The sequence below is a fragment of the Sarcophilus harrisii genome, chromosome 2 (assembly GCF_902635505.1).
Source record: "Sarcophilus harrisii chromosome 2, mSarHar1.11, whole genome shotgun sequence".
Classification (NCBI taxonomy): Eukaryota; Metazoa; Chordata; class Mammalia; order Dasyuromorphia; family Dasyuridae; genus Sarcophilus; species Sarcophilus harrisii.
The window spans coordinates 306,823,502-306,849,966 of NC_045427.1; the positions used below are offsets into that span (position 1 = coordinate 306,823,502).

General features: G+C 33.2%; 1 protein-coding gene across 4 annotated transcripts in view; it reads right to left on the reverse strand.

Annotated features, from left to right (window-relative positions):
- Nucleotides 1-4,497: 4,497 nt before the first annotated feature.
- PTGR2 (prostaglandin reductase 2) overlaps nt 4,498-26,465 on the reverse strand; it is a 45,613-nt gene continuing 23,645 nt past the window's right edge. For all 4 annotated transcript variants that reach the window (XM_031952546.1, XM_003756261.3, XM_031952544.1 and 1 more), the window contains 7 exons: nt 20,093-20,284; nt 17,751-17,921; nt 16,458-16,667; nt 14,217-14,338; nt 13,302-13,389; nt 5,762-5,801; nt 4,498-4,801 (listed from right to left, as the gene is read on the reverse strand). In XM_031952546.1, coding sequence (XP_031808406.1) covers nt 4,737-4,801; nt 5,762-5,801; nt 13,302-13,389; nt 14,217-14,338; nt 16,458-16,667; nt 17,751-17,921; nt 20,093-20,284 — 888 coding nt within the window. In that variant the 3' untranslated portion in view covers nt 4,498-4,736. The remainder of the gene's footprint in view (nt 4,802-5,761; nt 5,802-13,301; nt 13,390-14,216; nt 14,339-16,457; nt 16,668-17,750; nt 17,922-20,092; nt 20,285-26,465) is intronic.

Consider the following 26,465-nt stretch of genomic DNA (forward strand, 5'->3'; position numbering starts at 1 on the left):
GTTCACTACTTGTTTATCAGCTTTGGAGCTTACTTTTGTAACCACAAGAATGCTGACATGGATATCTCCATTCTATTTTGCTAATTCCATGACCAAACCAAGCATGGGCAGCATGTGTATATTAAATTATCCCTATATGTTCTTGGATCATGTGTATAACGCATACCATTTTCTCTTGCCCATCCTAAGGAAAAGCTTATCCATCTTGTGATCACCTAATCAGCAGAGACATTCCCTGCTTTACCCAACTTGTGACTCTGTTGAGACATTATTTTTTATTTTAGCTTAAATGTCATAGGTCAACTAATGATATTCTTTATTTCTTATAGCTGCATTAGAATATTTAAGTAATAAATCTGGTATTAAGCCTTCTTAAAATAAGGTACTGGAAGGAGGGGATGTCTCAGGCCATGAGGAAGATCTGGAGTCCACTTCATTAGAAGAGTCCAGGTCCCTTTAATAAAGTGTATTGGCTCAGAGTTCTACTTCAGTTGTTATTCAGAGTGATTTTTGTCCCATCTGCCTCAGAATGTGTTCTTTCAATTAGGCAATGAAATTAATCTGAAGAACCTTGTATATTTTAAAGATCAGAAGAGTGAGTCTCTATGGGTCTAGGAGCCAGTGTTCATGACAGGTTTTGCACTGATCCCAGTATCACTGCAGGATGTGATTTTTGATAGCAATCTTAAGGACCCAGTTCAGTGCAAACTGAGATAAGGATTTATCTGACAGTCATGCTACATTTGGATATGAAATCAGTAGGACCAATAGTACATAGAACTATGTCTGAGACTACTTTTCACAGAGAATGAGGTAGTAAAGGAGGAAGTATTTCCCTGAAGTATTAAAGGAGAAGCTAGTATTTTTGTTGTTATTATATCTTCAAAGTGAATATCCCTTTGTAAAAGCTAATTGATAACTGCTTAAATGGAATAGTAAACTAAGAGTTTACTAAGTCTCTCTTGGCTAACAGTGAAAGGGGAGCATAACTGGCCTTAGAAAAGACACCCATAGTCTTTCAGAATGTCTCTAGTCCTGAGGAAGAGAACCAGACTGATTGTAGGTTGGCAAGTCCAGAGCCAGAATATATTTTTTACTCTGCTGAGACATCATTTTTTATTTTAGCTTAAGTGTCATATGTCAATTAATAACAACTGTATTTCTTATAGCCGCGTTAGACTATTTAGGTATTTCATTATATATTATATAATATCATATAATAACTATATATAATAATAATAAAAATATTAGAATATTTAGGTAATAAATCTGGTATTAAGCCTTATTGAAATAAGCTACTGGAAGGAGGGGATATCTCAGGTCATGAGGAAGATCTGGAGTCCACTTCATTAGAAAGGTCTAGGTCCCTTTAATAAAGTGTATTGGCTCAGAGTTCTACTTCAGTTGTTATTCAGAGTGATTTTTATCCCAATATCACAACATTTTATCACATAATTTTTATACTTGATAAGTCAAATTTGGACTCTAATTTTGACAAGATTTGAAACAGTGTTTTTTTTTAAATACATTATTTTAATCGTGAACTTGAAAAACACCAACAAATGTGAGCATTTCCAAATACAAAGAATAGAAAAGGAGACTTATACATAAAAACACAAATCTCTTTTTGTTTCTTTTTAAGTATAATCCACACATTACTTCCAAAGTTGTACAACTTGTCTATTTTCCCTGAAGTCTTTTAAAAAATACTTCACTGGTGTTCCTTTTTTTCCTCTGCCTATTATTACTCCTCTCTCTCCTATATCTTTCCTTTCCCCATTAAAACCCTTTCTTGTAATTGATAAGCAGCCAAGAAAAACAAATATGCAAACTGGTATTTCATGAAAGTATGGTCTTGAAAATAACTTTCTAATCAATGTAGCCCAATGACTTGACATCATAGGACTAAATTGTCTTGTTTGACTTTTTTTGTATTCAAGTACATGTGTAAGGATTTATATTCAACAATAACAAGCATTTATCAATACTGTACTACTCTAGGAATTGTGCTTTTAGACACAGAGGTGATAAAAACAGAAATATTGGAAATGCCAAAAGAAGCTTACTTTTTTTGTAATTATGTAAATTAGTAGCTGAAGGTGAAAATCATTCATCATTTCACATGGTGATTTAAGAGTTTAATTCTGAGGTTTTAAGAATGATATTGTTTAGTACCTCTTATTCATAAGTAAGCTGTTTGAATGAGTGGTATTTTACAAATTCCCACTGCACATTGTAAAATGATATGCTTATAATAGGTGTTTATTAAATATTCACCATATAATCCATTGAATTATTTAAGAACTATTGTGTAATAATTGCATGCACTTGATACTTGATAGCAAAGTGAATTTTAGGTTTTCAACTCAAGTTAGAGATGAGTCACTACTTCAGAGGGAATCCTGATTTGGGGGACACGGTAGGAGTGAGGGGGAGAGAAAAGGGAGAGATATAAGAAGAATGAGAAGACAATATCCATCTGAAGAGATAAGCTGATAACAGAAAAAGAAACAGAAGTTGGGCAGAGATTGCCTACTGTTGCATGAAAAACAGCAGCAGGAGCAGAAGAGAAAATAAATTTAAACAGCAGTTTCCAGTAGACAGAAAATAAAAAGTTTCTGAGGTGCTGCTAGGAGCTGATTAGGGAAGGTAAAATCCTGCTGTAAGAAGAGATGAATTGCTCTTTTGCAATGAACCAGAAAGCAGCTTAAGGAAGCAAATCGGGAAAGCTGAAGACTGTAGAGTTAGGTATGCTATTTCACTGAAAGAATGTAATGTAGCTGTTTAGAAAAAAATAAGTTTAATGCTGCTTTTGTTGCCTTAGGAATGTCCAGCAGGAAAGTAGAGGCCTAGAAGAGGAATAGGTCTGCAGAGCAGGTGAAATACAAACTGTTTAAGGTCTGCAGTCCAGCTGTAAATTGCCCTGGGCACATTAATATCTTTCCAGTGCTTCACTACTAGGCTTCTTTGTGTGCCCCATTTCCCCCATGGACATAGTATACATTGGTGGAAGAATGTGTCTCACTTTTATAGGTATACTGTTATATTTTAACTATCCAAGCTTTTTTTCTTCTTTTGAAAATATTATATTATGATATTTTTGTGTGCTTTTCCTTATTGATTACTAAATATTTGATGTTTAAGAGTCATTTTGACTCTTTGTATAAATGAAAAGCAAAGCAAGTTGTAGGAGTATATCCTTCCCTATCAGCAGGGTTGTTGTTGATAAGCAGTAACCGTATGGCCAACCATTTGGAGGGCCCACCCTAACCTCCAACAGAATGAGTGAGTCAGCTTAGGCCTACAGAGAGAAGCTAGAGATAATTAGGAAACTAATGCCATACCCGTGTATTATTTTAATTTTTTTAATTAATTATTTTCAATCTTTTAAAGTTTTAAATGGAATTGGAGTATACTAAGTCTCTGTTGGCTAACAGTGAAAGGGGAGCATAACTGGCCTTAGAAAAGACAGATTTTGCATGTATATGTTACATAAAGACTTGTGTATACCCCTTTACTACATTTTATAAAAATTCCTATGAAGATTCTGTCCCCCATTCCAAAAGTTCTTTTAGTTCTTTTCAAATTATCTTTTGAAAGGTAAAAGAAAATATAAATATTTCTGCTTTCCCTTACTCTTAATACCTGTCATTTCATTTGTTTTTAAAGAAGGTGCCAGAGAGTTCTTGAGTGACCTGAAGCCAAATTACAAAATCTTATTTTGAGTTTAGGGCATTAACAATATAAGTTCTACTATTCATAGATGCAATTCCATGCCCTATTCCCAAAAGTAATTGAAAAATAGCATTCATAATTCTTATACTTTCCTTAATTTTAAACACTTTGAAGAATCACTCAGTTCAAGATAATTGATAAAAAGATCTAACAGGAATTAGTGTCATAAATTAGGAGTCTAAATTAAATTTTAGGAGTCTAAAATTAATTCATATATCACTTTCCCATTCATTCCATCTTATGTTTCAGTGGATTTTCTATAAATTTAAAGGTTATCTTCAATGACAATATAAGCAAAATGTGGGTCCCAGAATTTCTTAATGGCTCAGGTGAAGTACACTTAGTAAGATGTAATTGTCACAAAACGTAACCAGGATCAAAAGGTAAATGTCTATATTTATGCTCCAATAAAACCTTTATACAATGTTCTTAAAGTACTTAAAGACTTGAATTTGTTTATCTTATTTAAAACATAACACAACTGAAAGATCTAAATACTATCAAGGTTTACTTTTTCAGGAAGTCTTAATGATATTGTTATAGAAGAACATTGTTCCTACCAGATACCAAAAGCCAATAATAATTAGCACTGAATTAAAAATGAAAAATTACCTGAGATTGTCAAAAAGATCCTTGTACAAAGTATCTTTTCAAATATTTTATTCAGAACACTAAAAAGTAGCACAAAAATATTGAATACAAACATCATATATAATGCAAGTTCCTGAAGGGGGAGGGGGATGAAAAATGACTCATGCTGACTTTTGTTATATTATAATTAGTTATACATTAGATTTATTAAGTTGGAAGAAATAATTATCATTAAAGCTTTTAAGAAGCTAACATCAGTGCTGCAGAATAGGAAATAAAATGATACAAAATAAAAGTAAAATTAATATTGTAAATCTATTAGTAGATTTCAAAATCTCTCTTGTTGAAGTTGAAAAGAAATCTATTTGATGTTCTTGTTCTTGTGTAATCCGATGAAGGGAGAAAGATTTTTATTCAGAAATATGAACTATTTGTTTCCCAATATTGCCTCCTGTCATCATAGATTGGAAGGCAACTGAAAAAAAATAAATTATCTTAAATAATTAATGTCAGTTATATAATATCACCAATTATATAAAAATTATTGTAATAGCTCAAAATAACATTATATATCCATATATTGAAATGGAATTTTATAATTTTAAATGGTGTTCTAAATTATATAAGTTTGGAAGCATATAAATTAGTCCAAATCAAGGTAAGAAATGACTTAAACATTGATACCTGCACAGAAAATGTCCACCTGTTACTAATTATATTCATTCACTGTAAATTCAGGATAAAAAAATAAGTGAAAAAAAAAGATTTAAAATAATCCCATATGAAGAACATAAAAAATAATGATTATACAAGATGAGAAAATTAAACTAATGTCTGTTAATTTAAAAGACTCAGAGTTTTGTGTAAATATGATATTTCAGAAGAATAGTTGTTTTTACATTCCTGACAGTTATGATTTCTCCTAAGGCAAACATAATTCATATTTTCAAAATGGAAAATGAAAGATTTCAGAAAATAAAAAGGTTTTAAGTAAAACAATTCTAAAATAAAATTCTATTGGCTAAGCACATGTGTACACAAGAGAATTTTGAAAACTATGTATGTGGGGACAAAACAAATCTATTTTCATGAGAGCTAAATATTAAAAATGTTTCCCAATCTGTGAAAAATAGGTAAACTGTGAAATGTACTCCTGATTAATTCTGTAAAATGTATGTGGCACACAAATTATTTGAGAAGTTCAAGAAAGAACCTTATAAAATAGGACAGTAAAGAGAGACATTCCTCTTAAATTTATTATTAAGTTGAATTTTTGGTAGAGGTTGAATAAGTTCATATTTCATTCAAATTGTTGTAGTATTTCCCGGAAGACAAAACCATGACATACAACGCAGATACAGAAAGGAATGTTTGTTAAAGTACTGTTTCAGAATGAGAACATAAACTTCAATTAAAAAATTTCTGATTCTCTTACCTCCCATGTTTTCCAAGCCACTGATGACTGTTTCTCTGATCTACAAATCAGAATAATTTGAATTAATTTTCCTCCTTACTTGGCAAAAAAAAAAAAAAAACTATTTAGACTTCTCTCGTTTGAGAAAGTAATACTTCAAATATGCAATAGATGAAGTATAAAAGCATTTTTATACTTTTATTTATGGAAAATGTATTTTTATGAATGACGTCAGTTTTTCTCTATCAACTAACATTACAGTTTTGTTTCTTCTCCCCTTTCATACTCCCAAGTTTCTTTGTCAAATAAACAGATACGATTTAACTTTCTTTAAGTTGGAAAATTTAATATGAGTCAATGGTTTGCAATGTTCAAAAACCTCATATCTGTATAACATGACTATTCTTTGATGACTCTAAACATGGCAGTATTCAGTACTTGCAATATCACACATAGGAAAGAAATCAATTATTGTTAATTACATGTTAATGCAGAAGAAATAACAAACTTTTACTTTTTTTACCAAATTAAAAAAGCCACAAACAAAACACAAATCTTTATTGTTATTCAATCATTTTCAGTTGTGTTTAACTCTTCATGACTCCATTTGGTTTTTTTTTGGGGGGGAGGGGGTTGTGGCAAAGATACTGAAGTGATTTGCCATTTCATCTTTAGTTCAATTTACAGCCAAGGATACTGAGGCAAATGGGGTTAAGTGACTCGTCCAGGATCATGCACCCAGTAAAGTGTCAGAAGACAGATTTGAACTCAAGAAGCTGAATCTCTCTGACTCCAGGCCCAGTACTCTATTAACTGTACTACTTAACTGCCCTATAACTTTTGTAAAGGACGTTTAGTAGAATAACCATATACTTATTTTCTATTATATAATTTAGAATTTTTACATTAAGTAACAATCTTTTAAAAATAGGGATATGTGAAACATTTTGGAGGGTGTATGCAATATTTTGAATCAATCATTCCTCTCTCTTCCCCATTCCCACCCCCAAATGACTAAGAAATTAACTGATTTATTCTGAACAGGTTCCTTCTAGTTTCTGGTCTCCTTTCTCTCCTATTGGGCTAGATGATCATTAAGAAATCTCTTCTACCTAAAATGCTTTCTTTGATGTACCTGCCCCTCTATAATTATACAGATACAAAGACTATGGAAATGTAATATTGCATACACCACCAGATTCACTGTGTAGTTATTGTTTATGTTGAATCACTTTTCTCCTTTCCCCTCCCCCTTATTCTTTATTATAAGGCATAACTCCCTGGGTAGGAGGGTGGTAAAGGGTATATTAAAAAATGATTTGATATTGAAACAAAAGAAATTTTTAAAAAGAAATCCTGCCATGAAAAAGGTTTTTTTGAAATATTTCTGGCACTTACTGCTTCCTCTCTGTTTCTACTGCCACCGGAAAGAATGCAGTATAATAAGATGGAGAAGAATAAAGATCAGAAAAACCAAGCTTTGACTCCCTACTTTAGAATGACCAAGTCTCAGATATGGCATGTGGAGGATGATATGAGTATCAGTTCACAGTGGATCTTTCAAAATAAACTTGTAATGATAAGCAAGAACAACACCAGAAACATCAGGGCCACAGCACAGATGAGAACACTTTCAGCAGTCACCAATCTATTCTGCTGAATATTAGAGCTATCAGTACAGTAAGATAACTAAAAAAGTCATTATCAGAGGAAGAGTCAAGATAGTGGAGTAGCAGGAAGAAGCACAATGAGCTCCTCAAGCACCCTCCTCTAACTTTTCTAAAAAGATTAGGAAAATGCATAGGATTGACTATACATATTTATACTGGATTTTATTTTTCTTTCTTTCTCCATGGGCAGAGGGAAGAGGAAGAAAATTTGGAACTAAAAATAAGATTTTTGAAGAAGAAAAGAAAAAGATTGAATCCTGATTGTGAAACTGGAGAAAAAAATTTAAGAGAGTTATTCTTCAAGCCCATGTCAAACAGAAGTTTGCAGACCCTGGGGATCTGGTCAGATGTACACTATTTGAAGCATTCCATTGTGGAGAATTGAGGAATATTCTACTGCATCTCTACATGTATGTTACTTAGACTCACACCCAGGTTAGAAACAAACAGAGCTTAGACCAGTGAGGGAGTAATCAGACTTTACCCTGAATCATAACCACTCAAATAACAACAAAAACTTGTTAGTCCTCAACATGATAGGTCTCTGAGATTGTAATGCTGGAGAAATTGGGCAAGACAGAGATTAGAGAGTATTTAATAATTCATTAAATGGAGAGATATACCAGGATCAAAGTGGATGCATGGTTTGGTCCAAGGGCTAAATGAGACGATCGTCTCCAAGAATCGCCTCATTGCAAACAATGAGAGTTCTCAATGACTTATATATACATGGCTCAGACACAGAGGGTAGACTGAGACAGGGGTGGAATCAGGATGCTGAGAGCAGGGAACCAGACTGACAGGGTGGGGTGAGCCACTGGAGAAAGAGATGACATAATCAGGGAGAGGCACCTTGGACCTGGGGAAAAGCATCTTGATAAGACAGTATCTGATATTCTAATAGCTTGCAATGGGGAGAGGCATTCTGATGTTCTATCAAGTATTCTGATAAAGAGGGAGGGGAGGTTTTGCAGAATTGAGAAGAAGGGAAACCGAGGCAGGACTGAGTCAGGATAATTAGAGAAACTGAGTCAGGACAACAAAAGAGAACTGTGGCATAACAAGATTCTAGAATAACTCAGTCGTCAGTACCTCCAAGAAAGTAGCAACAAGACTAACCCACACCTTTCCTACAAAACTAAACAAAGCTTAGCGCTAAAACCAAAGTCAGGAAGCAGGCTGGAAGAATGAGCAAACCAAAAAAAGAATCCCACAATAAAATGCTATTATGACAACAGAAATGCTCAAGACATAAATCCAGAAGAAAAGTATAATTCCAAAATGTCTATAAGTAGAGCTTCAAAGGAAAACACAGCTTGGGCATAAATTCAATTAGAATTCCTAGAAGAAATTAATCTAGTTTTTTTTGTTTGTTTGTTTTTTACAAAAAAGGTTAAATATTTTTTATAAATGAGAACATTAGAGGAAAACAATTGGAAAAGAAATAAAAGCTAAAAAAAGGAAAGAGAAAGAAAGAGAAATCTTGACACAAGAGGTATAAAACCTTGCAACAAATTCCTTGAAAATGAAAATGGATTAAATAGATGCTAATAAATTTATGAATTATTAATATCGATCAGAGGGAAAGGAGTTGAAAAAATGAGAGGTAAGGAAGTAAGCAAGTATAGGTAATCATCTCTAGGAATTTAGAAATGAAAGGGACAAAAGATATAGGACAGTAGACTAAAGAAATGGAAGGGTCAAGTGAAGGTTTTTTAAAAAATTAGTTAGATTTAGGCTTATTAATTTATTAAATTAATATTTAATAAAGAAATATTAAAACAAAGTTAAAAAATGAAAAAATATAAGAAAACATAAAACTACCTCATAGCAAAGGGATAGAGGGATTGAAATATGATATTCCAAAAGCCAAAGGATATAGGCTTACAGAAAGAATCATTTATCCAGAAAAATTAAGCATAATGTTATAGTAGGAAAAATGGACTTCCAAAGAATAGAGGATTTCCAAGCATTATGAAAAAACTAGAGCTGTGAGGAATTTTAAAGTGCAAATTTTAAAAGATTTTAAAAGAAGATTGGAAAGGTAGAAGAAAAGAAATATACTATGTAGGGGAAAGAAAAAGATGGATGGGGAAAGGTTATCTCATAATTGGGGTTGTATGAAATAGCTGATACTTGAACCTCACTTTCATTTGTATTGATTGATCAAAGGAGGGAAGGATACATCTGCACGCACAATTGAATACAGAAATACATTTCACTAAACAGTAAATAAGAAGGAAAGGGAAAAAGAGGGAGGGGAGGTTAAGAAGAAATTAGTACCAAGAAAAACAACCTATAAATCTATTCAAACATATTCACAGTTCTTTTTGTAGTGACAAAGAATTTGAACCTGAGAGGGTGTTTATCAATTGGGGGAATTATTACCACTACTATACTATAAGAAATGGAGAGGAGAGTTTTGGAGAAACCTAGGAATACTTATATGAACTGACAGAGTGAAGTAAGCTTAATATAATGACATAGATATTGTAAAGACAATCAACTTTCAAAAACTTAGAAATTCTTATTAGGATAACAATGATGAACTATGATTCCATGGGACTAATGATAAAATATGTTACCCACCTCCTGATGGAATTCATAATCAGGCATATGAATATGGGTTAAATCAGGAAATATAAGTGGGATCAAACTATGGAGGGATTTAGATGCCAGCCTGAGGAATTTGTATTTTATCTTAAAGGTAATAGGGAATTATTAATATCGATCAGATGGAAAGGAGTTGAAAAAATGAGAGGTAAGGAAGTAAGCAAATATAGGTAATCATCTCTAGGAATTTAGAAATGAAAGGGACAAAAGATATAGGACAGTAGATTAAAGAAATGGAAGGGTCAAGTGAAGGTTTTTTAAAAATTTAGTTAGATTTAGGCTTGTTTGTAAGCAATGGGGAAAGAGCTAGTAAACAGGGCAAGATTAAACTTGAGGGCAAGTGACTGATTCCAGAGATGACAGGAAAGAAAAGTATCAAGCAAGGGAAGGATAGGGAAGTTGTGCTGAAGTCAAAAAAGTTTAGGAGAACTGAGACAGGAATAGATGAAAAGACAGAGAAGATTATAGTCAGAGTATTCCAGAATTCAGGATCAAGGAAGTAAATTGCTTAGTTGTAACGTTTTTGATGCTAAGATATGACTGTTGCTATGGGCAGAAGAAAAAAATAGTAGCTAAACAAGTTGGTAAATTGAAGTTTCCAGGGACATCAACATATATGCTCAAGTCCTTGAATATGTGGGTAGATTATGAAACAACAATTGAATTGCTTTAGAAAGGTGGGAGAATTACCTGGAAGCCAAAAGATGGCTGACTAGAATTTGTGTAGGGCAATAGAGATGGATGAAGTGGACTTCAAAGAAGAACAAGTTGCTGAATAATGTGGTAAAGGGTCAGTACAGACATAGCAGTGAGGATCAAGGAGTATGTCAACTTCTCTTCCTAGTCCAGTTGGAAAGAGCACCAGCTCCAGAGAAGATGGCCAGGGATGTAGTTTCTACGAGACAGAGCCAGGTTTCCATGATTGTAAAAAAGGATGTAAGAAGAAGGAAGCTAGGATGGTATGTTTTAGCATAAAGTGGAGCCTCCAAAAAGCATAATAGAATGGAGGACTAGAAAGTCCGGAGAAGGAAAGAACTGAAGTACTTAAAGATAAGAGAGTAAAGATTATTAGCAGAGGTGGTTTTCCACCTCAGTAGATGGCAATCTCAATTACAGGGATACTGGGAACTAGAAGTAGGAGTCTATTAGCCACAAGATATGGGAAGAACCAGTTGATCTGGTCCCATTTTTTTGGTTCCAATATAACTGTGAATTGTAATGCAGGGAAATTTCTATAGCTTATTATTACACATTCTGGGAAACCAGGAATGTAGGCAAAAATAGCAGAGCTCTATCTGAATGCCAGGGCAAGAAAATAACCTAATCTCTTTGTCTACTGTACCAAAACGAACTTTGAATTTTTTTATCTATTTTTTTATTTTTTTACCAATTCCAGAGTTTATCGAAAGATCAAGGTAGATGATATCACCAAAAAGCTATCTTACATGTTGAGTTCCTGATATACAAGTCCCTGGAAGTGACTTTTCATGTAATAACTTCTGATGGATAAGAGTTACCTTTGAGGGAGATCTTTACTGAATATTTTATCTCCCTAACTAGATTGTAAGCCCACTAAGACTATAAGTTGCTGAATACCCAACATTCCTTCATGTCTTTGAGCAGGCAATCTCTTTCTCTCAACTCTGCCACTTAGAATTCCCAATCTTAGGTCAAGTTCTACTCTCTACAAGTTCTACTCTTTACATGATGTCTTTCTTGAATTTCAAAGTTGTTAGTGCCTCCCCTGCCAAACTGTCTATTTCTATTTTCTACATATTTGCATATATATATATATATATATTACTCATTTCCTCCACAGATAGAATGTACTTTTTGATGGCAGGGATTATTTCGTTTCTCTCTTTATAAGCCCCAGTTACTAGTACATGGTAACTAGTTAATAAATGTTTGTTGCTTAATTAAGCTAATGATCCAAGTCAACAATTTTCACAATTTGAAAAGGTATTGATTTCCTGAAGAGGCAATGTTCCAGAGAATATGGGAGAGAATGGAACAAAGTGTACAAATAAAGGGGTAGGAAAGAAAAAAAGACCCAAAACAAATAAATGGGTAGACCTTGGCAAGAAGTTTGAATCAAAAGAATAAATAATGAAGGATAAATTAAGTAAAGTTAATAACCATTTATTAAGTACCTACTATGTAACAGTTATTATGCTAAATGCTGGGGATATAGAAAATCAAAAGATAACTCCTGCTTTTAAGAAATCCAATCTAATAGGAGCAGACAACTTGGAAGGAAAGTCCAATAGCTTCTAATCATTAATATAGTCTATAATTAAATATAGTCTATAAATAAATATAGACTATAATAAATAGTCTAATAAATAAATAGTCTATAAATAAATAAATAAATAATTAAAATTAAAATATAATTAAATTTAGATGATCATCTAAATCAAAGCTTCTTAAACTGTGGGTTGTGACCCCAAAGGGGTCATGTACCTGAATAGGAGGGCCATGAAATTATGATTTATTATCAGGAAATGTTGGATTTATATACCTATTTTATATATCTACATATCCAGGGTGGCTAAAAATTTCTCAGGCAAAAAGAGGTCTCAGGTATAAAAAGTTTAAGAAATCCTGTCTAGATCAGAGGTGTCAAACATGTGGCTCATAATAATTCCAACACTTCCTCTGAACCAGATTAAAATATAATTGAGGAATGTTTAACAAAATAAAAATGTAACACAGCATGGATCTGTTAATTTCTGGTTGGTTTAAAATATATGAAAAAAATTCAACCTCGAATGGATGTATATAGTTGGGAAATAGGTATTTTAATAGGAAATACTACTTTAGTATTATTATGAAAATAAATTTGATCTCAACAACCCTCTAAAAGGTTTTGCAGATCCCAAAAGATCCATGAGTGACCCTTTAAGAATCCAGGATCTACAGTTTTATTCCAATCATATCTCAGTACTGGAATCCTCTCAGAAACAAAGTAATATAATATTCATATCAAAGTGGGTTTTATTTAAATTACCTCTAGTGAGCAAGCGAATACTTATTTCACTTCCACTTTGGATTTGCTTCTTTGGCTGATCTCAATTAGCAATAAGGTGCTCCTTGATATTCCCCACAACACACCCCCCAATCTTTCCTTCCTCCTCTTGTATGCTGTCTCACCTCATTAGATTAGAAACTTCTTGAAGACAACTGCCTTTTTCACACTACACAGAAATTCAGGCTGACTACATTTAAGGAACAAGATAAAAAGAATAAATTGATAAGGACATAGGATCAAGTCCTACCTTTAATTTTCCTTCTTTAAACCACTGACTCAGTTGTAGAATTCCAGACTCAAATTTGTCCTTATAATTCAATACCATAAATCTTTCCCTATAGAAAAATAAGACAGCAATCTAAAACAGGAGAAAAGCAATTAGACAATTTCACAAGCTTCTGAAATCTTTTCATGTAACAAATTTCATGGATTAATCATACTTAGTTCAATCAGAGTTGGTTTAAATAAATGTAATGGAAATAAATGACATTAGAGAGTCAATGTCAAAATCATTATCTGGGTTTAAAAAAATGTATACTTTGTATGGTTTTAAATGTATATCACTTGGTTTCAACTCCAAGGAACAAGATGCCTCTCCCAGGTTAAACTCATTATATCTAATCTCATTACCATGATGCTAAATCAAGCCCTGATTAATATGTTCTCCTTCTGCCACTTTGGTTGATTGGAAGGCTAGAGGGTAAAGTACCAAGTTCTTCCCAATACTTTCCTTTATAAAAGGGCAGAAGTAGACTCTCACCTCCTCACTCCACTTTGCATCTGTTTCTATGCCGGATCTCAATTCTAGGGAAAAAAGTTGTTCGCTAACATCCCCCTCCCAACACACACCCAAACCTTAACTCCCTCCTTTTGTATGCTCTCTCACTATTATATTGTAAGCTTCTTGAAGACAAGAACTGTCTTTCTTTTTATGAACTGTATCCCTAGCACTTAGTACCATGCCTGGCATACAGTAGGCATTTCATAAATGTTTATTGGATTGGTTTGGGATGGGGGAACAGTTCTGGGCAAAAAACCTTATCTGTATATATACATGTATATGAATACATATATAAATAAATAAAATACATACATAAGCATGTACACATGTATGTATGTAGATGGTTTTAATATGGTGGTAAATAAAGGAAAGAAAGAATACCTTGTGATGTTTCTTGTTTTCAGAACTGACTCTACTTCCGGCAGCAATGGGGGAGGATAAGGGACATCCTTGTTATACTGAGAAATCTGGCCACACAGGATAATATGGCTGTTTTGATTCATCTATTCAAAGAAAATTGATTACAATCCCACCTAAGAAATAGATTTTTCTCTATAACTACTGAATACAGAGGTGCTTTATAAAAAGTATGAATGTTTTCATAGAATAAATGTCAACGAAAGCATCTTTTGAAGGCACCCCCCCAACCCTATTCTGTTAATAATAATTTAGAGGGTATTTTTTGGGGGGGTGGAGGGATTATCCACAATATTTGTTTATGTACATGAAGTGATAAAGAAATGAATATAGAGAGAGGAGGTAAAATTTGCAAACCAGACAAAAAAAATGTGACATTAGATTCTATAACTCTAAGGAAATAGAAGTTCATCTTCCAATGCATACTTACCTTGAAATTATGCTAAACGATTTAGTAAAGTGTTATATAACAATTCATGATGAAATACAACAACTTTATGAAATATACAATATTTATCCACTTGGAGTCATTTCAGTTTATTCTCCTGGTTTCTCTACTGGAAATTCTGGGAGCAGTAAGTAGAAACTGGATAGTGGTAAGACAAACCCTAAGATAGCTTTGTTTCTTTTTGAGAAAGCTTGAGTGAATCCCAAGGCCAAACAGCATTTAGTTAGAGCTACCTCGTGTATGACTTTCTCTCAGTATGACCTGATTAAATTTAATTCTTTTTTCTTTCTAATATATTCTTTATATTCTTTGTGACAAGTATGAAAGACAACAAAAGTTTACTAATTATGAAGGAACAATTTTAATTTGTTAACTTGGAAGAATGAGAAAAGGATTAAATTCTCTCATTTGATAGAATGCCTTCCTTAAGGGCAGGGACTGTCTCATTTTTGTATTTGTATTCCCTGGGTTCCTGGAACCCAGCATAATATTTAATAAATACTTGTTGATTAGCAAAAAGCTAAATGTTTGATACTATCTGCAAAACATACAGCTCCATATCCTTTCATTTCTTCTATTCTGTCCTCTGGAATTCTTTTCTGCATAATTAACAAATTTGTCTGCATCTTAGATCTTTTTCTCTTATGCTACTTCCATCTTCTGATATTTATTGAGACCTGTCATTCAATGACACTTTATCACTTGTATTCTTTCTAGGATGGGTTGCACTTTTTTTTTTATGTTCCCCAACTCACTGATCTCAGGAAGGAAAGGTCCTCACTTCTTGGTCCTCATTTCTGCTTTCAGACTGTTCCACTACTATCACTCAGCAAACTGGACACATTTAAGAGTCACTATATATAGATTATCACTCAGATTCAGGTGTCTATTATCTACCAATCCCCCAGGACATTTCCTTCTTTTTTTCTCAATGAATTCAGTACTTAACACAGGCTCCTTTTCTGTCCAAGTTCATGATTTATTTTAAGGAACTCAACATGTATTTGATATTTCTTTAAATACTGCTTAGTTTCCATGAGCCATTTCTTCACTCACCTTAATTTGATACGTTTATCTTGCCATTATCCAAATATATTACTCTTCCATAATGAGTAACTCTGGCATTTCTCTATTTTATTCTAATCTCCTATAGTTACATCTGTCTTTATGCTGTAAAGATCCACACCCCAAGATCACTCCTCTTTTTATTCCTCTCTTTTCTTATTATTAGAAGATAGCTTGTTTTCCAGAGCTAAGGTCCATCAAGCCAACTGTGCCCTGAGTTTAGCATAAAAACAATCTTTGCACTCACCATCAGGATGAAATTTGCTGCAGCTAAATCACAGAATTAGCTTGAAACAGCTTCAGGAGGTCCTTGAGCTCAGATAGCTACCTAAAGATTTTGGTCCATGAAACCCTGCTATGAACAGGCTTTTTCTCACTAGGAAAACTTGCCACTTTTACACCTCACTCCTGTGGTCACACCTTATTGCTTGGTTCTTTGTCGAGACTCCACTGTATGTATCATAGCTTAGTCTTGTTGCCTTAGTCTTAGAGGAGACTAGTTCTCCAGCAGAATAAAGAAGGCAAACAAAACATCAGAGTAACAAAATAGGTGTGTGTATGTACACATATGTGTATGTAACAAAATAGGTATGTATGTATGTGTAAACATATATATATACACACACACACACACAAAATAATAGAAATAAAAAGTTACTTATTGAGATTTATAGCAGGAAGTCATCAATCACCTGGCGTATAACAGTATCACTGATGTCACCACCAACATTGTCAAAGTAAACATCTATTCCAGATGGGCACAGCTCATGGAGTTGATCTGCCACATTTCCTTTCTTATAATTAATTGCAGCATCAAAGCCCAGTTCTGAGACCAAGATGGAACACTTCTCATCTGTTCCACAAATTCCGACCACTCTGGAACAGCCTTCCAAATGGCCAATCTATAAGAATAAAAGTCTGAAAATTAAATTAGTTTATATTGTTACACCTAATACGCAGAAAAGTTGTAAGCTGCTACAAGTATATGCTGGCATTTCAAATCAGGTCAGAATTTTTTAACTTGTGGCCAAAGGCTATCACAAGACTTAAAGAGCAAATCCAGGATACAATGCAATGTTTAAAACACATCATAAAGATAGTCATTATATAGAATGACTTTATGGATATACAAGTGGACATATTAGATGCAATTTTATAAAAGAAGTCATGAGATCATTAACACATCACAATGCTACATGTGAACCTCAGTTTCTGAGCTTGAGAGTTGTCAAAAAAGCATTCAGAAAAAATTACATTTCTGTAAGTTCTCATTTTGAAGATGTTTATTACATTCATCTGTATACAATATAGATACTTAAAGATATGCCTAAAAGCATGTTCTAAAGATCACTCATTGATTCTGAAAAAAATCAGATGATATAATCAGCAAACAGATAGTTTCATAGAAATAATACTTAACACTGTAATAACTCAAGTGATATTCAAAAGTTACAGTCACTGGGGACTAGACAGGAGATCAGATTGACACTATTTGATTTGTTCCAAATTATGGCACAACAATTTAACAAAATTATGTGTTGTTTAGTTAACATTAAACTGAGTAGCTGAGTTAAGTTCTTTATTTTCCTCCCCATTAATTTATTGTTTATTTAGAATTTTTAATATCACCTAATTTATGATTTTAATAGATTTACTTTTCAGAATATGAAATTACAAAGAGGTAGATTTTTTTCTGATTGTTTCCATTATAGCATTCAATCATTTACATCTAATTTTGGTTTTTCTAAATTTCTCATAAATGGAAAACGAGGCCCCCAAATCAGTATGTTTATTTTTTAATAATAGCAGTAATATAGTTGGCTATTTATACATAACACTTCTATCATAAATATTTAGGCAAAACATTGTGTGTTTTCTCAGTGTTTTTCAGTTTTATACTTTTGCCTGAACAGTTTTATATTGAGACTTCAGTTATAGATGTTTCTTTTTAAAAATCAAATAAGTCAATGATAAGAAAAGTTTACCTGGCCAGCCAATGATCCACAAGCACCTGCAGCCCCACTGACAACCATTGTCTGATTGGAACCAACAGTTATGTGACCTTTTTCTTTAATTCCAATTAAAGAAGTCAATCCTGGCATACCAATAGCACCCAGAAAGTAAGAAAGGTGTCCATCTACAAATTGGGGGTCTACCTAAAATAAAATATGCACATATTTTACTTCACCCTATGGAATTTTATTCCATAACATTCCAAACATTTATTCCAAAATACTGGTAGAAATTAACCCTGTGTGATTTCTGGTAAAGTACTGATACTTTATGGGAACTAAAGTATAAAGTTTGACTGAAAGCAATATGGCAAAACAGATAAAGAATTGGAACTAGAAATCAGGAAGACTTAGTTCTACCTATCACAATTGGCTGTATGACTACAGGCAAGTCACATAACCTCTCATTGACCATAAATAATCCTCAGACACTAAGCTGCCAAATAGTTGTTAATTTGCACTGGGGGGAGTTTTCCTCAGTGGAATACTATGACATGCCATCAAATAAAAATAGCAACATTAGAATATGGAATCTCTAATCAAAGCCTCAAGCCAAAGTTAAACCTCTAAAATGTCAAATGTTGTGGCAGTGGGAAAATAGGAACTCAAATTCAAGAAAAGGTCCTATGTGTATAAATACATTTATGGTAATATTTTGAAGTGTTAAAGAAGTGAACTGTAGGGGCAGCGAGGTGGTGCAATGGATAGAGCACCAGCTTGAAGTCAGGAGGACCTGAGTCAAATCTGACTTCAGACACTTAATGTTTCCTGGCTGTGTGACTCTGGGCAAGTCACTTTATGCCCAATTGCCCAACTGCCAAAAAAGGTAGATAAGAAATGAAATGAGTATTATTTGAATAGATGAACAAATTATGATATAGTAATGAAAGAATTATTTCTCTGAAATTATTTCAGAGAAACTTGGGAGAACTTGAACTTATGCAGAACATGGTGAGTAGAACCAATAGAATAATTTAAAGTATAACAATATTGGGGGAAAAACAATTTTGGAGGACTTAAGAACTTTAATCAATGCACTGATTGATCATAATTTCAGAGTATCAATGATGCAAAATCTTCTGACATTAAGATGATAGACCCAGGATTCAGAGTGAGATACATTTCTGGACATAGTCAATATGAAAATTTGTTTTGCCTGACTATACACATTTGTTATAAAAATTTTGTTTTTATTTTTTAGTGGGGAGGAAAGGAGATATCAAGGAAGTGAAAAGAATGCTTAAAAATTGAAAAAAATTAAGTTTAACCTCCAAGTTTCTGCTTTAGCTGCTCAATTTTTTTTTTTATTTAATATAGTTCATCCACTAATTAACTATGTAATTTCGGGAAAGTAACTCAATCAATCTGTCTCTGTTTCATTTTCCTGATCTGTAAAGCAAGGAGGATAGAACTAGATAACCTTCAAATCCTTACAGTTAAGATCAGATTTGTAGATCAATCTCCACAATGAAATAATAACTTTTCACATTTACATAATAACATTTTCAGGTTTGGAAAGCAAACCTTATAACCATGTAAGGCAAGTAATGCAAATATTGTTAGTGGCTGTCACCAGGGCCAGCATTAGGTAAACTGTGAAGTAAGATTTCAGGACTTCTTCATTGATCTTTCTGCACCCTACTGCTCCTTAAACACCTTTCCTGCCTCTGAGCACTTATTGTTCCCATGCTATCTTTCATCTATTTAGCTCTCAACTGCAACATTCCTCCAGTCAGCTGCAGGCCAAGTTCCTGAGCCTTTTTCCTATATACTTCTTTCAAAATGTATCTGTCTCCTAAATTAGTTCTTCAGAAACCTCCAACTTCTGTTAGAAAAAAAATCTAGTTGAGATGTGTGCCACACTAATGCTGGTACACTAGTCATAATAACACATATATGTATTTTAACAGTTACCTTTAACTAATGATGAAAGTTTCAAGTTCTGAAGCAAGACAACTGGTGAGTGAGTAATTAGGAGGAAGTGCCCCCAAACCACCATAAAGCATTTAGCTATTACTATGATGTCACAAAGGTCTCGACTCAATTTTAAGTATACTTATTTCTTCTATGATTTAGATAGTAAATGAAAGTCATTAACTTTCAATGAAAATATAGCTAATTTTTATGTTATTCTTTATATAAATTTTCAGGCAATAAAAAAGAATGAAAACCAAGTAATCAATCAATTGTTGGTATAGATTTTGCTACATTTAATGAGTTAGCAGGCAGAAGAAACTACATGATTTCATTACTTTCTTGATATTAAGCAGAATTAAATGCCAAGGAAAATATATACACTCTTTATTAGAAATTACCTTTTCAAGGATCTTTCCTTCTAAAATAACCTTAGTTTGCCAGGGCCAATAAAAAGAAGTCACAAAATCGCCTTTAGCCAAATTTGCATATTGACTCTCTTCTATAATTCCAACTCCTCCACCATCAACCACTTCTGACAGCTGCCAAGGTTTTATATAGTCCGTACCAGTGTCTTCATTCATTCTACAACGCTGAAAAATGAAAAATTGATTAGGAGAATTCTGAAAATACTGAAATCACCTGTATATATATTTAGAAAGCATTAAAAAGGGATATATTGAAAGTATTGAGAAAAAATAAAATAGTGTTATGTGTAAAGCATCCCTCTGAGATATAAAACAAAATTTTATCTTGCCCTTTCCTTTGTCTAAACTATTGTCTATTTAAAGATGCCTCTTTAAAGGGTATCGTAAATGCCTGTTTAGAGGATACAGAAGATTTTTAATATCCTCTGTTACAATTACATAATATGTAATTATGATTGTACTGGAACCATGAAATATTATTATCTCACAAATTCTTCCAATACCAAAACCCGAAAGTATTTATTTTGCTCTTAATTGTCCTTCTTCCCAAAGCCCTTACTCAACCTTTTATCTCTGACTAAGAACTGTTTTCAATTCAGAATTCACTGCCAGTATTACAGTTTTGTGTTTTTTTTTTCTAGCTTATTTCTGGAGGACTTTATTGAACAATGCCAGAAAATTTCACAATAATTATAGCGAAATTTTATATTCAGCTTTAAGTTTTGCAAAGGGCTTTACATAAGTTATCTCTTTGGATAAATCATGAATTTAATGCCATTACTTTTTTTTTTTTACTTTTTAAAAAACTATAGCTTTTTATTGATAAAACATATTAATGGGTAATTTTTCAACATTGGCCCTTGCAAAAACTTCTGTTCCAACTTTTCCTTTCCTTCCCTTCACACACACTCCACTCCCAGCCCAGATGGCAAGTAGTCCCATACATGTTAAATACGTTAAAGTATATGTTAAATATAATATATGTATACATATTTATACAGTTGTCATGCTACACAAGAAACATCAGATTTAGAAAGAAAGTAAAAATAACCTGGGAAGAAAAACAAAAATGCAAGCAAATAATAACAGAAAGAGTATAAATGCTATGTTGTGGTTCACACTCATTTTCCAGTGTTCTTTTACTGGGTGTAGCTGGTTCTGTTCATTACTGATCATTTGGAACTGATTTGGTTCATTTCATTGTTGAAGAAGGCCACTTCCATCAGAACTGATCATCATGCAGTATTGTTGTTGAAGTGTATAATGATCTCCTGGTTCTGCTCATTTCACTCAGCATCAGTTCATAAAAGTCTCTCCAGGCCTCTCTGAAATCATCCTGCTGGTCATTTCTTACAGAACAATAATATTCCATAGCATTTATATACCACAATTTATCCAGCCATTCTCCAATTGATGGGCATCCCTTCAATTTCCAGTTTCTCGCCACCAGTACTACAATTAAAAAGAGCTATGCTGAAGAATAGCTGTGACTATTTTTAGACATGTTATTCTTATTAAAAGGTAAGCCTTTAATAGTAACAATGAAAAACACAACTAAAGGGTTACTTCAAGAGTCCCCAGAAGAGGGCACTATTAAATTTTAATCAACTTTACCAACAAAAGGAACAGTTCCTAAAGAAGTTAAATATTAATAGGGAACACATTTTTCTAAACAATTTTTAAAATCTGTGATTTTAAAAAAATGTAAAGGATACAGGAAGACAAAGCCACAAGCTACAAGGCTTCTTTCTTGATTCTCTGAAATGTGACATGCCATAATACATATATAAAAGATTTGGTTACTCTCAAGCAGTCAGGGAAAAAATGTCATTGACAGTGCTCAAAGGGGTATGATTTATTCCATCAGGCAGTTCCACAGAAATCAAAGAAGATCTCCCATTTTAGCAACATTATAAAATAAGGCTTATGAAACCCTATCTAAACAGGAATTATTTAAGTGGTTTGCTGATCCTATTGTTATTCATTATAATGACCTCTGAGAAATAATTTTCATAAGATCATACAAATTATGAGATGGCTAACTAATACAAATATATAAAAAGTTTTAAGTATGAGAATAATAGGGACGACTTGGACAGAAAGAAGGGACAGATAAGGAGCTTCAGAAATACTACAAGCCTGATATAGATGCATGATATATTAATGATAAAGTGTTGCAATTATTAAGCAGAGAAACTAATAATACTTTTCTTTCTTAGTGACAATTTCACCCCTCAAAAGGTGGAAGAACTGACAAGGAGAATTTCTACTCCAAATCTCATTCTTACTAACAGGGAAAACTGGTTACTGAGGTAGAAATAATGGGATCCCAGGTAAAAGTTACCACTTCTTATAAAAGTTTGTGATAGAAAAGAGGAAATCTAGACATTATGTTATCAAATTCTAGAAAGAGAACTGATAGCCTCAGAGTTCAGACTCAAATATTGTATTCTGTCTTTCTTTTTCTCATTTTTTCCTATTTGGAATATAGCTAAAGAAGAAAATTGTTTCGTATGTTTATACATATTTGTAATAGGTTTTATTTTTCTTGACTCCTCAATAGAGATGTGGGAATAATAATAGGAAAGAGAGAACTCAAAATAAAATAAAAATGAATTTAAAAAATTTTAAATAGTTAAATCTTGAACTCTCAAAACAAAAAAAATTGCTAGGAATACTAAAACTTAGACTTTGAGGATGGTAAGGAAATTTCAGGACAACAAAATGTTTGTTTTTAATGTTACTTTGAAAGAAAAAAGGGAAACAAAGAGGAACTTTGATTGGATGGATGAGATAACTAAAACAGAGAAAAGACAGAGCTGATCAATTCTTATTTTATTATTTCATTTCTCTCTGCAGAGAATAATCTTTACATTAAAAATGACAGAACAAAACTAACAAGGAATTGATATCCAAGATATATAAGGAGAGAGTAAGAGAGTTCCTAGGTTCCTAGATTAAGTCCAATGACTTGGTCCAGATAATCTGAAAGATCTGCCAGATGTGACTACTGAAATCACTATCAGTGACATCGGAAAAACCATGGAAAATGGGAGAAGACTGAAAATACCAAAGGACTGAAGATGGACAAAAACCTAGATTTGAAAAAAAGTGTGGGGGTGGGGGAGAGAGCAGCTAGGTGGCAGCTAGGTGGCAGCTAGATGGCACAGTGGATAGAGTACCAGCCCTAAAGTCAGGAGGACCTGAGTTCAAATGTGACCTCAGACACTTAACCCTTCTTAGCTATGGCAAGTCACTTAATCCCAATTGCCTTAGGGAAAAAAAAAAAAAAAAAGGAAGAGAACAGAGACTACAAACTATTTGCAAAGTCCCCAAAAGGTGAGACTTTGATGCCTAAGGAAGTATTGAAAGGATCGTTAGATAAGTGATTGGCAATTATTTAGAAATAATGAAATTATAGCTATTTTAATAATCATTGTGTAATATTATTGCCTTTAGGACAAATTTTCATTGGATGCCTCGAACATAGTAGGTGCTAAAAAAATTTGAATTGGAATTGGAAAAAGAAACAAAGATCTAGAAGGAAAGCAATTGTTGCTGTTCAACTTTCATTCTCAAAGAGGGCCAATGATATCATGCAGTGGTCTCTTGATTTGCTTATGAATTGGGTTTAAGTATGGCAGAGCTGCACAAGTTGTCAGCGTCAGTCTCTCCTCCAAAGTCACTGAAGTCCAGTGGCAAGATAAAAGTCAGGGATTACAAAGAGACAGCATGGCTTTATCAGGAACAAGTCTTGGTAGACTAACCTTATTTCCTTTTTTGAAAGGATTACTCATATAATGGATGAAGAGAATGCTATAGATATAATTTACCTATATTTTAGCAAATCTTTCAATAAAGGTTTATCTATGTGGAACAGTGGATACAGCATCAAGCCTGGAGTCATAAAGACCTAAATTCGCATTGACCTCAGATTTTCTAGCTTTGTGATTCAGTTTGACTCATTTTCTTTTTCTCTCTCCCTCCCTCCCTTCCTCCCTTCCTCCCTTCCTTCCTTCCTTCCTTCCTTCCTTCCTTCCTTCCTTCCTTCCTTCCTTCCTTTCTTCCTTCCTCCCTCCCTGTTTTCCTTCTTCCTTTCCTCTTTCCCTTCCTTTCCTTCTTTCCTTCCTTCCTTCTTTCCTTTCTTTTTTCCCCCTGAGGCAATTGGGGGTAAGTGACTTGCCTAGGGTCACACAGTCACACAGCCTGGAAGTGTTAAGTTTCACTTATTTTCTTATCTGTTCTCCTTTAAGATTCAGCTCAAGGGCCACCACCATTATACTATCCTTGGTCTCCATAAATTGGTGTTTTTCCCACTAAGGCTTCCTTCCATTTATATGGTATTTATTGTATATGAGATGATTTCTCTAGTCTCTCCCATGAGAATGGAAGCTCCATGAAGGTAGGGACTATTTTCACTTTTTCTATTTATCCCCAGAATTTAGCACAGTGCAGATTAGATGGTTAATTTTTATGCTGAAATGGAATACAAGAATTAAAAAAATTCCTATAGTAATCTGTGATGTAAAATACATAATAAAAGACTTTTATCCATTGATCCATAAAATGATTCATAATATAACTGAATACTATTAGAATAGTGCCAGCCCCACCATTCAGGAAAAACAGAGGGAAAAGAAGGGGCTAGAGACAATTTCAATTTTACAACATTGTAAGGCAGTAAATAACCTGGACAATATTTATTGACATGATAAAAAGTATAGATGATCCATTAGAAATTTGAAGATTGCATCTCTGTGGAGTACAGCTATTTAAAAACCTTATGCTCTGTATTCCTAAACCATCTCTGTCCAAAAGAACATTTTATAAAGTCCATTTCCCTAATAAGAATCCTGATACCACCATCTGGATTAATTACATTTTCTTCCTACTCACTATTTAAGTGTCTATTAACATATCTGAGCCATTTCTGAGACTGAAAATGATTAAAAAATATGATTTTGATGATTAGGAACAAAACAAGTATGAAGTATTTTGTGAATCTTTGTTATGTAAATGTTTGCTCTTATTGTTATTAGTCTTTGATCCTTGGATTCTTTGATCCTTACTATAAAGGAGTAGTTTTTTTCCTTTAATTCCAGGAATAAAATCCAGAATATTGTTTTTTATGTTAAACATTTTAAGTACTTTTTCTGAACAAAGAAATGAGAAAATACTTCGTACTGATACACTTATCCAGCAATAGATACATCTTAGTTGTATGACCTTGGGCAACTCACTTAACCCTGTTTGCCTCAGTTTCCTCATCTGTAAAATAAGTTGGAAAAGGGAATGGCAAACTACTCCAGTATCTTTGCCAAGAAAATCCCAAATGGAGTCACAAAGAGTCAAACACAACTAAAAAACAACTGAATTACAAAGTAGTAGAGTTATTTTTTTTACCTCAAGAATATTTACCTAAAATACTATTTTTTTATGCTGACCATCTGAAATACATTTTTTCCTAAACAAAGACATAACAAAACAACTGATTACTGATATACAAGAACTCTATAATTTTTTAGACTTAATTTTACAAGTAAAATTTTTAATAATTGGCTTTAAAGCTGATCACTAGTTTTTTTTTGAGCTTTTTATTTCCAAAACATATGCATGGGTAATTTTTCAACATTGACCTTTGCAAAACCTTCTTCCAAATTTTCCCCTCCTTCCCCCCATCCCCTACCCTAGATGGCAGGTAGTCCAATACATGTTAAATATGTTAAAATATTTGTTAAATCCAATATATGTATACATATTTATACAGTTTTCTTGCTGCACAAGAAAAAATTGGATTAAGAAGGAAAAAAAAAACTAGGAAAGAAAACAAAATGCAATAGAAAGAGTGAGAATACTATGTTGTGGTCCACTCAGCTCCCACCAGACCTCTCTTTGGGTGTAGACGCAGATGGTTCTCTTCATCACTGAACAACTGGGATTGGTTTGAGCTGATCACTTTTTCAAACCTAAATGTCATTCATCTACTTTTTTCTAATGTTTTAAGATATTTCTTAGGGACTTCTCTCCATGATCAAAATAATAATATTTATTTTCTCATACCTTAATATTTATTAAAAAGTGCTTATTTATATAATGCTTTAAAGTCTTACAAAGGAAGTATTAGAGGAAAAGCCTAGGCTGGGTACATTTCATTCTTTAGACTCTGCCTCCATGTTTCAGCAGCCTTTTCTGCTAGTGGTCCCTTCTTCCACAGGTGAATTCTTTCAGGAATCTATTTTCAGGAAAGGCTCAAACTATCCTTCATTTTTCAAACTTTTCCACTACACTCTAGAAGGTTTACTAGGATAATTCCTGGCCTGAGCAGATACCTCCCCACTGCTTCCAC